Here is a 12,868-nt window from a genome sequence, read left to right on the forward strand (position 1 = left end):
TTAAAGATTAATAGACTGAAGGCAAATGCAGGTCAGCCACAAGAGTAGGGCACACACAACACACAAAGGAGAGCCCCTGAAGTAGTGAAGAGGGAGCACTGCACTGCAGGGCATTACAGGATCTATTCTTCATCAGGCCACTACTTTCAAAAGCAGGAGAAACAGCTGACTTTCCTAACACAGAGAAACAGACATAGAGTGTTAGACAAAATGAGGAGACAAGAGTATGCCACAAATTAAACACAAGAATCAAATCATGACAAGAGAGCTAAATGAAATGAAGATAAGTACTATGCCTGATATGGAATTTAAAGTAATGGTTAAGGGGATCCCTGGGTGGCTCAGCAGTTTAGTGCCTGCCTTTGGCCCAGGGCATTATCCTGGAGTCCAAGGATCAAGTCCCACGTCAGGCTCCCTGCATGGAGCCTGCTTCTCCCTCTGCCTGTGTCTCTGCCCCTCTCTCTCTCGGTCTTTCATGAATAAATAAATAAAATCTTTTTTAAAAAATTAATAAAGTAATGGTTAGAAAGATACCCAATGGACTTGAGCAAAGAGTGGAGAACCCCAGTGGGGCCCTCAACAAAGAGAAAGAAAATGTAAAATGAACCAGAGATGAAGAGCTCAAAAGTTGAAATTAAAAACACACCAGATGGAATAAATAGTTGACTACAGGAAGGAGAAGAAGGAATCAGCAACCTAGAGGACAGAGTAATGGAAAGCAGTCAAACTGAACAGAAAAAAATAATAATAATAATAATAATAATAATAATAATTAGAATAATGATAATAAACAAAGACTTTGGGAACTCAGTGACATCATCAATGTGAAACAACATTCACATTATAGAGATCCCAGAAGAAGAGAAAGTTTAAAAGGGATAGAAATTTTATTTGAAGAAATAGTTGAAAACTTCCCATGTCTGGGGAAGGAAACAGAAATACAGATTCAGAAGGCACAGAGAGCTCCCAACAAAATCAACCCAAGGAGGTTCACACCAAGACACAAGGTAATTAAAATGGCAAAAAGTAGTTATAATGAAAAAAAATTTGAAATCATCAAAAGAAAACAGTTACAACAAGGAAAAACCACTAAGGCTATCAGCTGATTTTTCAGCAGAAAACTTGGCAAGCCAGAAGGGAGTGGAACAATATATTCAAAATGCTGAAGGAAAAAAACCTGCAACCAGGTTTTTCTCTATCCAGGAGACATAAAGAATTTCCCAGAATAGAAGGAGAGATAGTTACCCATACAACAAAAGTTAAAGGAATTAATCACCACCACACCAGTCCTACAAGAAATGTTAAACAGAACTTTCAATGGAAAGGAAAGACTTTAAGTAGAAGAAAAACAGGAACCACAAAAGCAGTAAAATTAGGTTTATATATAAAAATCAGCCAAGTGATTCAAAAAATGAAAGGACGTAAAACATGGGGGGAGGGTAGTGAGTGAAGAATGGGTTCAAACTTAAGCGACCATCAACTTAATATAGGCTGTTATATGCATAAGGCGTTAAATATAAACCGAATAGTAACCACATATTAAAAACTCTTAGAAAAAAAAAAAAAAACTCTTAGTAGACACACAAAAATAAAGAGGAAGGAATCCAAGTATATGCCAGTAAACTTTGAGAGAAGAGACCAAAGAAAAAAAGGAACAGAGAATACCAAGAAACAAAAACAAATCAAAAAAAAAAACAAAAAAACAAACAAAAAAAACCAAAAACAAATCAAAACAAGTAAAACCACAAAACCCACAAAACAACTAAATGGCAACAAGTAAGTATATACCTATCAATAATTATTTTAAGTTTAAATGGACTAAACACTTAAAAAGACATACAGTAATAGAATGGATAAAAAGGCAAGACACATCTATATTACTGCCTACAAGAGATGCATGAAGATTGAAGTGAAAAGAAAGCTGGGATAGCAATATTTGTATCAGACAAAATAGACTATAAAACAAGACTAGAACAAGAGACAAAAGGACACTATATAATCATAAAGGGAACAATCCAACAAGAAGATGTAACTGTAAATATTCACTCAACATGGGAGCACCCAAATACATAAAGCAGCTACTAGCAAACAAAGGAAGTAATCAATAGTAATACATTAATAGTAGGAAACTTTTAACACCTCCTTACATTAATGGACAGATTGTCCAAACAGAAATCCACAAGAAGAAAACAGTAGCTTTGAATTATACATTGGACCAGATGGCTCTAACATACATTCAGAACATTCCATGCTAAAACAGGAGAATACACATTCTTCTCAAGTGCACATTGAACAGTCTCAGGAAAGATCACACATTAGGTCACAAAACAAGTTTCAGCAAATTCAGAAAGACCGAAGTCATACCATGCATCTTTTCTGATTACAACACTATGAAACTAAAAACCACAAGAAAAAATCTGGAAAGAACACAAATACATGAAAGTTAAATTACAATACTAAACAATGAATGGCTCAACCAAGAAATCAAAGAAGAAATTAAAAAATATAGACAAATAAAAATGAAAACACAATGGTCCAAATCCCTGGGATGCAGCAAAAGCTGTCCAAAGAGGGAAATTTATACCAATACAGGCCTACTTCAAGAAACAAAAAATCTCAAATAAACAACCTAACCTGCCACCTAAAGGAGCCAGAAAAAGAACAAACAACTCAAAACCAGTAGAAGGAAGAAAATAATATAGACATAAACAAACAGTAAAAATAAATAAAATAGAAACAAAAAAAAAAAAACAATACAACAGGATCAATGAAACCAGGAGCTGATTCTTTGGGGTTGTTTGTATTTTTTTTTTTAAGATTTTATTTAGAAGAGAGCGCCCAAGTGGCCAGGGGGAGGGGGCAGCAGAGGGAGAGAGAAAAGCAGGCTTCCCACTGAGCCTGGGAAGAGCCTGCTTCTCCCTCTGCCTATGTCTCTGCCTCTCTATGTCTCTCATAAAAAAAAAAAAAAAAAAAAAAATCTTTAAAAATAAATTAAATAAATAAGTCAACAGGGATGTAAACTACAGCATGCTAATTATATTCTATTGTATATTTGAAAGTTGTTAAAAGAGAAAATCTTTAAAGTTCTCATCACAAGAAAAAAATTTGTTACCACATATGCTGATGTATCTTAACTATACATACTATGGTAATTCAAAATATATACAAACAGTGAATCATTATGCTGTAGACCTGAAATTAATATGACATTATACGTAAATTACGTCTCAACAAATAAGTACCAACTTGGACATTTACAAAATACCCTATTTTTTACATACAGATTTAAACATAATAGACTTATATTTAAATCACTGTATCTAGATAGATAGATATCATCAAACATACAAATAAATAGAAAACGGGACTAATAATCAGGAGAAAATTTAGTTAATAAAAAGAGACTCAGGAGAGAAATAAAGCAATTAGCAGATAAAAAATTTAAAAATAGGGCACTGAGGTGGCTCAGTCAGTTAAGCATCTGCCTTTGGCTGAGGTCATGATCCCAGGGTCCCGGGATTAGGCCCCACAGACTCCCTGCTCAGCGGGGAGCCCCCTTCTCCCTCTGCCACTCCCCCTGCTTGCTTTGTCAAATAAATAAATAAATGTTTTTAAAAATGTTAAAAATATTATAATAAACATGATTAAGAATTAATGAAAGATATGAGCTTAATAAGCAGAGAAAGATATCAAAAAGGGGCAAATGCTACTTCTGGTGATCAAAAACATTGTATCTAAAGCAACAAAATCACTGGAGAGGCTTCATAAAAAATTAGACACTATAGAAGAAAACAGAATTGAGCTATCAAGCCATGAGAAGACATGGAAGAAATTTAAATGCATACCACTAAGCAGGGAAAAAAAAGTCACTCTGAAAAGACTACATACTATATGATTCCAACTATGTACACTCTGAAAAAGGCAGAATTACAGAGAAAGTAAAAAGACCAGTGGTCACCAGGAGTTTGGGGAGAGAGGATGAATAGGTGGAAGACAGGAAATTTGGGGGACTGAAACTATTCTGTATGATACTGTAATGGTCAATAGAAGGCATTACACATTTGTCAAAACCTACCAAATTGTATAAAACAGTGAATGCTAATGTAAAGTATGGATCTTAAATATTAATGTATCAATATTCCTATATCATTTGTAACAAATGTACCACACAAATGGAAGATGTTAAAAGAATAAGTTGGAGGGGGGTATATGAGAGCTCTTTGTACTTTGTGTAAATCTGAAACTGCTCTAAAAGAGAATTAATTTAAAAAACAAACAGGGGCATCTGGGTGGCTCAGTTGGTTAAGCTTAAGTGTCTGACCCTTGATTTCAGATCAGGTCATATCTCATGGGTTATTAAGACTATGTCAGGCATGAAGCCTGCTTAAGATTCTCTCCCTCTCTCCCTTTACCTCTGCTCCCTCCCCTCCAACCAGGAGCAATTTAACTTTCAATAAAGCTTACTTAAGAAAAATGGATAATTAGTACTAGAGTATGCCAGATGGTTATAAAGTGCTATGGAGAAAAATAAAGCCAATAAAATAAAATAAAGTGCGTGCACCTGTGCTCTAGTGCTCTATCTCTAAAAGAAACAAATGAAAAAAAGTGAGACACAAGTTGGAAACAAACTGAAAGAACCAATGACCAAAGTGGAACTACTTGAGCAACAAAATATCATAGTTTCAGTTTATAATCCAGAAATACAGCACTTAGACCAACCATACCTTAGACAACAGAAATCTGCAGAACACAGTATGCTCATACCTAACTGTGAGGGATGCTGCTACATCTTAGAACTTTACTGTGTTCCCCTCATTAACTCCCATATTCCTAAACACATCAGCCCCCTCCTTTTCTCTTCCAGGGCCAATATTACAAGCATTATGCAAGGCTACCCACTAAGCTATCTCTACCCAAAGTTCCTCCAAGAACTTATTTTCAAGGCTTCAACTTGGCTAATGGCTCGCAAAACAGCATTACCCCCATCACCTGCACTATGTCTGCATCATTTGTCATTTCTACCTGTATGTCAACATATCCCAAATTAAACTCCTTTTATCCTATACCAACACTCCCTACAAGCAGTTTCCCCATTTCAACCGCAGCTATCAATGATACCACTATTTGCCCACTCACCTAAGTCCCAATCCTGCAAATATCTCCCTTGTATCCTATATATTCCCAATTTATCACTAAGACTCATCATTTTCTTTCATACTGACCCTTCTCCTCTCCATTCCACTTCTGCCACCTTACCTTATACTTATGCCCTTATTATTACACTACTAAATTACTTCAATAGCTTCTTCTGTAATCCCTGATTAAACTCTCCCTAATTCATCCTACATATATTACCAATATTTTTCATGTAGCTAGCCTTCAACTGTTGGTCACTGTAAAGACTTGCTGACAATTTTAGTAGACATTATTGGTTGTTACCCAAAATCCATTCCTCTTCTTTGTTGATAGAGCCTAAATTTGTTTCAGGACCTTCCATTTCCCCAAGTGATTCAATGAAGTGAATCCTAAGGTGAATCTTGACTGGCCTTACCCAATCATGGCAGTCCCATCCCCCATGATTTAAGCCCAAGCATGTGGTTCAGTTTTTGTCATGAAACGTGAGAGGTGGGAGACTTTTAAAGACTTCTGGGAAAGATTTCTTTGTTCCTACAAATGTGACATAGAAAACATGGTAATTCTAACTCTAGATGTTGTCACATCTGAATGAAATATCTGGGACTCCTACAGCCAACCTGAAGATAAAGCTGGCAAGCACAAAGAGGGCAGAGGCAAAAGTAAAGAAGTGGAACTGAAGCCCAGTACTGAAGGCCTGATATCAACACTGATAAATCTCAAAAGCATTGTCCTTAATGAAAGAAACCACATAAAGGAGCACGTTCTATGATTTTATATATATATTCCTTATGAAGTTCGAAAGCAGGCAAAATTAATCTACAGTGATACAAGTCAGATTATTAATTGCCTAGAGCAGAACCTGGGGGAGGGAAGAAATGACTTGGGAGAAAAAAGGAATTTTTGATGAAAATGTTCTATATGATGACTGGAGTGGTGGTTACAGTTGTCAAAATTCATCCAACTGTATTCTTTTTTTTTTTTAAAGCAAACTTTTTATTTATTATTTATTTATTTATTTATTTATTTATTTATTTATTTATTTATTTATGATAGTCACAGAGAGAGAGAGAGAGAGGCAGAGACACAGGCAGAGGGAGAAGCAGGCTCCATGCACCGGGAGCCCGACGTGGGATTCGATCCCGGGTCTCCAGGATTGCGCCCTGGGCCAAAGGCAGGCGCCAAACCGCTGCGCCACCCAGGGATCCCCATCCAACTGTATTCTTAAAAATGAGTGTATTTTACTATATATAAGTTATAGTATAACTTTCAATAAAGTCTACTTAAGAAGGTAAAATTTAACGTTCAATAAAGTTTACTTAAGAAAAATGGATAATTAGTACTAGAGTATGCCAGATGGTTATAAAGTGCTATGGAGAAAAATAAAGCCAAAAAAAGAGAATACAAAAGGCAAGTAAGTCGGGGGAGGAGGGGTCGAAGTAGGAGTACAATTTTAAATAGGATGGTTATGAAAGGCTTCAATGCCTTTTTAATAAAGACCTCAAGAAGATAAAGATGTAAAGGCCTCAAGAAGATAAAGATGTACGGAGACATCTGGAAGAACAGAGCTCCAGAGAGAGAGATCAGCACCTGCAAAGTCCTTGTCTTTTTCAGTGATAACCATCTGAAGGTTTTGGCTAGAGTGATCTGACTTATGTCTTAAAAGGATCACTCTGGGCGCTCAGTTGAGAAATGCTATAAAGTGATAAGGATGGAAGTAGAGAGTTCAGATAGGAAGCAGTTACAATAATCCAATGCTAGCTAAGGTCAGGGTGGTGCTAAGTAGAAATGTTCAAATTCTGGACCAAACTTAATGTTAGTCTTCACTAATGGACTGAATGTAATATTGAAAGAGAGGAGTCAAGGATTTCTACAAGATATAGAAGGACAGAAAAGCCATTTACTCATATGAAGAAGACTATAGGGAGGAACTGGCAGTGGGAATTTTATTTTGGTCAAGTTAATTTTGAGATGCCTATCAGACCAACAAATGAAGATATAAAGTAGTCGCAGGTGGATATACATGTTTAGAGTTCAGGGAAGGGGTCTAAGCTAAAGATAAAAATCTGGGAGTTGCCAGTATATAAAAAGGCACTTAAAGAGATAAGCCTGGATGAAATCACTAAGAGACTGAGTATAGACAAGAGAAGGGAAATTTTCCAAAGGCTGAGCCCAAGTCAATCTAAAATTTGGAAATGGGAAAGAAAAAGGAACAGTAAAGGAGAATGAGAAGGAATGGCCAGTAAAATAAAAGGAAAACCAAGAAGGGTTTTTTTGGTATCCTAGAAGCCAAAGGAAGAAAATGCTTCAACAAGGGAAGCAAGACCAGCTGAAATAAACACTACTGATAGGTCAAATTAGATGAAGATTGAGAATTCACTGGAATTATCAGAGAACCATGGTCCCTTCAGGAATCCAGGCCCATATAATACATCCCTTTTTCTAGAAGAGTAACTCATGTACTGCTAGGTTCAATTTGTACTAATTAGAAATCACTGTGTATTTTTAAATCAAACTATTACTCCTAAAATGGAAGTAGTATGTTAATCTATTTTAAACATGATGTTTATTTATTTTTGGTCACTATTTGGTATTCTAAGTATTCTGGTAAATAATCACCTCTGATGTTTACCACTTTTACTCTAGCCTCATTAAACCCCAAACATATCCACATATAACCATCAAGATTTGCCTCAACTTTTTCCAAGATATGATCTTTATTTTACTAGGTTAAAATGTAACACCAAATGAAATGTAACCACTGAATAAAAAAAATTACTATCCAATGAGTACTGAAGGACATAAACAGAAGATTTCTGGTACAAAAGCAGAAAGTCAGAGAAATATAAATATTTTGGCACAAATGCGTATGAGTCAATGAGACACACATACAGGATGCATATTGTGATTCAAATCTTTTTACCCTGAGCCAAACAATGTAAAAGACTCGGTTTAGGGCAGTCATGCTCTTATCTATTTAAAGATACATTTTTAATACTGGGTTCTTGCTGCTATGCAAATTTTCATGTGAGAACATTTCAAGTCCTCTTCAAAACCAAGGAAACAGTATCTTCCAAGTAATCTGGTCCATTTCAAGGTAGCTGACCTTCCTCAAAACAAGAGATGGTAACGAGAGTTCCTGGCCAGGACAATAAGAGAACATTCCCTCACATATGTCTATTCGAACTCAAATGCTAAAAATAAATTGAGCATACATTCTTCACAAAACCACAGGCACTAATGGTGCATGCAACAAACTGCAATCCTAATCATTCCTTCTGGGCAAAGGGTATTTGTAGCGCATAGCAATTCTTGATACAATAAACAGGAAAGAATACTAAGAAGTCACTACCAAGTGTGTGTTCACATACATGGACTGACTTTTCCCCTTTAGGTCAATATTTTTTCTTAGCTCCTTTTGGATGTTTCGTTAAGCAGATTATGTTCCTTGACATGACCATTTCAGTCCTCTCTCAAACAGATTAGATAGCAAATTGTTCCTAAATTTGCCATTATGAGATAAGTGGCAGCTAAAATCAGAAAATTCTCAGTACAGCTTAACACTGAATGTTTTTCATTTCAGAGAAACTCAGCTGAAGTCAGTTGCAGCAAATAATTCCCAAATGACAAAGTAACGTAGTTCAAGGTTACTGTTACCTTAACTTTTATTTACATAAGGAACAAGGTAATGATACTTTTCATCCTTCCCTCAGTTTACTAAATCAATCCTTATCACCAATTGGAATACACTGTAGTATCCTCTTGTGTTGCTGAGTAATTGCTACTTTCGTGCAACAAAAGCAGGTTTTGTTTAATCCTTTGCCAGTTTAAAAAAAAAAAAAAGTCAGGCCTTTTGATGTCAGGAAATACAAAAGCCAAATCCTCCAAGTAACCAAATGAATCAATTACATTTACATTTTTAAATCAAGTTCGAGCCTAAAATATGTAACCCTACAAGGACACATTAAATAAAAATTTTATTTTTGCATGTTTCTACATCCCAAGCTAAGAATAATGGACTTCTTTTCCTTTTTTACAATAAACTTCTAATTAGCACAATTTTTGAATCTAACTTCCTGTGTTTCAGTGAGTCTGGATTCTGGAGGACATGGGAGGGGAGGAAGGGAAAGAATTATTAAAAGTACTCTTCTGAAGAAGAAACATAGCTATGTAATTCCTACGCAAATGTTTGTTAACTTCCCCAGGCGCAAAAACAGTGATGTCATCCCACACAGCCTTACAGCAGAGTTATAATGAACATTTGAGTTTTTAAATCACTGACTACTTAAGGAAATTAAGAATATTACTCAAAAATCTCCTCTCCCTAGAGTATCGCATCTGTGAAAGATGAGAGTGTGCCCATCTGGGGTCATATACATACTCAGTATCAACAAGACTGAAGTCATTTTTCCCTGCACAACAGGAAAAGTTGGGTTTTTTCCCCCCTTAGAACTCTGAGCAATGAAAGCCAGGATTTTAAATGGCTCTGTATAAAAACACAAAAAGGGTGGGTCACAGTCTGTTAATAAAAGCAGCTCAACATCAAGAACCCCTCTTCCTTTAAAATGAAATCTAAAAAACAATTTTCAAAGGTAAGAACAACTCCTTAGCTATCTTTGCTTCATTTTTTTCTAAAATACAGATTACCTTTAAAGAAAGCATACAAGGAGTAAAGAAAGCATACAAGGAGCCAATAAATTTATATCCGTAGTGTGCTCTCACAACAAAAATAATGTGCACATTTTTTCTCCTATAGTAATCACTAAATAACCAAACTTGATTCCAGTAAGAATATAACTATTTTTACCATAACATCAATAATATTTATTGCACCAAGATTTGTGATTTATTTCCTAATCTAGTACAACTATTTTGCTGGCTTTAAAATTACCTCAAATTGACTGGAATACCAACTCTACAGTTACATGAAATTGTAAAATGGTTGCAAAACTGGAGGCACCATGACCATGTCCTTCTATTAATATTTAACATAACAAAACAGAGAAAGAGCAAATTACTTCAACTTGGCTTTACTCAATGTCATGATTCAAATTACAGGTCAACATCCAAACTAACAAAATCACAACAAACCCAACATAGTATTTTAAATAAAGGGTAGTTCAATCAAGCTGTCATGAAGAATTCATTAAATCCTAATTAGTTAAAAAGTTGCTCAAATTTTAAGATTTTTGTTGTTGATGTTAATTTGTTACCTATCAGGAATATATCTACTGTTTTACTTTCTACCTGTGGCACAGTTATCTTAAGTTCCACACTTCTGGATCTTTCAACCATTAGAGATCAACCATCAAATTACTTCAACAAGTAGAAATAGCAACACCGCTCCCAAACAGCAATTTCTGCATTGCTAGACACTTATCTAGTTGGTAGATTTATACCATTGTTCATTCTTAGTTCCTTAAATGTAAAAAATACCCACAGAATGGTGGCATACCTCTAAATTGGTTTAAATATGGTACAAAGTTATTTTAGTTAGGTTCAAGTTTTAAAAAGGCACTAATCATTCTTCTCAAAGGCTAATCTACTCAAGTTCATCCCATATTAAAAAAAATTAAAAGCTTCATTTGTCTATTTGGAAAAGAAGAAATTTATGCAATGCTCAAGTAAAAGGACATTAAAATTATAGAATAAACTTGACATCACACCTACTGCTAATAAAAATAAGTCTGACATTTATTCTAATGATGGTCCTTCCAAATACCAGCATGGTTAAATGTCCTTTACATGTACTTTCAAATATCATTCTTATTTTTTAAAAATACTCTTTTATTTTCTAGTGTGCACAGTAAAAGGGAAGAAAATCCCTATAAACCATTATAAACTGTTCTTATTCATGAAGATACAAGAAACATCCATGTAATATTTGAGAATTATGTCTATTCCCTTCTTGCATGCTAGAAAGATGCAAAGACAAACACTTGCAACTATTCAGACAGATCATTCCACAGTTGTAACTTTCATCATAGTTCTCAAAGCAGTATGGTGAGGTCAGCTCACAAACAGCTTAAGTAGCCAAACTAGAAATTGGTGGTAGTAGTATCAGGCTACATAACAGCCTCTCCAAAGAATATGAAGTAAGAGAACTAAAATGTACTGGCAACACGCCAAGAGACTGGATGGAATATAGCTTTGAGCAATGAATATGGAGAACTTACATTCTACAGCAATTCATCATCTCCTACCCTGTAGCTTGATTTTTCTTGCTTAAAACCAAAATTAGCTGTATATGAGAGGTATTTAACATTACCAAATTTCTCCATACTTATGATTTGAAAGACATGTGAGCTTGCAAGATTTGATTAAAATACATACCCTATAAAGGAAAATCTGACTTCCATCCTATATGAAAATGAAGAAGGAAAAAAAAAAAAAAGAAAATGAGGAAGGTAAAAGAGACACTATTATACTGATAGTATTCTGCAAAGAATAGTCTTTATTCTCTAAGGATTATACTGGCCTCGGTATAATTCTAAAGGCTTCGGTTCTTCTATATTGTCAGTTGTGAATGAACATCTCTGCAACTGGTTGGCATTTAGAATTGTTCTACTTTCTTGGTAAATTTAAAGAATTAATCCTGTCCAAACGACAGTAACAACTCCTCTGACCTTAGTCAAAATAATATTACTTATACAATTTCACCTTGGTTGAATCATATTTTATTTTAAAGATTTCATTTGAGAGAGAGAGAGAGAGAGGGGGGGGGACAAGAGACTACAAGCAGAGGGAGCAGAGTATAAGCAAGGGGAGAGGGAGAAGCAGACTCTCTGCTGAGCAGGGAGCTGGATGAAGGGCTCAATCCCAGGACTCTGGGATCATGACCTGAGCTGAAGGCAGATGCTTAACCAGCTGAGCCACCCAGGCACCCCTGTTTAATCATATTTTAAAAGAGAATAAGAAAGCCTAATTCTTAATTGTCCAACTTTCTAAACTCATTTTCTTTCTAAAGAAACAAAAGAAAATGCAGTTATTTTAGACAAGAGAAAGAATTATACTCAATTCAAATCAAGACACATTTAACACCTATTTTGTGCCAGACATCATATCGAGAACTGAGGCAACAAAATATGTATATGGTCTCACAGAACTGACAACCTAGTTGAGAAAAATTATCCACTTAGAAATCAATCGTCTCTCTCTCTCTCTGTCTCTCTCTCTCCCCCCTCTACTAGCTATAGGAACAAAAGCTCTGCTATCATCCAGCAAAGTATAAATACGTCTGTAAGGGAGGACACAAAAATCTTCAGAGATGAGCTGTGTCTTGAAGGATAAGAATTTCACAAGGAAAACAGGATACTTCAGGCCAAGGGCAGAATGAGTAAAAGCAAGAAAGCATAAAAACCTGTGTGACAAAGCCCTGTGAAAAAAGGTAGGGGCAACCATTTCTGGTACATGTGCTAATTACTACTCTTCTACCTTCACCCATGACAGACATTACTAATCAACTAAAACATGTTTAAAGCCCACATGGGAGTCAAACTCCTTCTCAACAGATAACTCAAAATCAATGCAAGAAGTCCATGACATGAAATTTACATGCTATCCTGAGCTTGGGAAAAGACAGTGGCAGGACCTGAGGTGAAGGGGGTACACTGAGGACAGATTATGCATGAATACGAATGATAGATTAGTAAATTTAGATTTTATCCTGTGGGCATCAAAGAATTTTATGAAAAATATGGACGTGATCAATTTCAGCAGATGTATAAAGAGTGCA

At 35.5% G+C, this 12,868-nt stretch overlaps 1 protein-coding gene across 7 annotated transcripts in view; it reads right to left on the reverse strand.

Annotated features, from left to right (window-relative positions):
- Positions 1-12,868, reverse strand: part of PFDN1 (prefoldin subunit 1) — an 81,576-nt gene that overhangs the window by 47,569 nt on the left and 21,139 nt on the right. For 4 of the 7 annotated variants that reach the window (XM_049101799.1, XM_049101798.1, XM_049101804.1 and 1 more), the window contains exon 4: positions 11,467-11,493. The exons of the other annotated variants lie outside the window; for them this stretch is intronic. In XM_049101799.1, the coding sequence (XP_048957756.1) occupies positions 11,467-11,493 (27 nt within the window). The remainder of the gene's footprint in view (positions 1-11,466; positions 11,494-12,868) is intronic. 7 annotated transcript variants of the gene reach the window in all.

Source organism: Canis lupus, chromosome 2 (assembly GCF_003254725.2).
Source record: "Canis lupus dingo isolate Sandy chromosome 2, ASM325472v2, whole genome shotgun sequence".
NCBI lineage: Eukaryota > Metazoa > Chordata > Mammalia > Carnivora > Canidae > Canis > Canis lupus.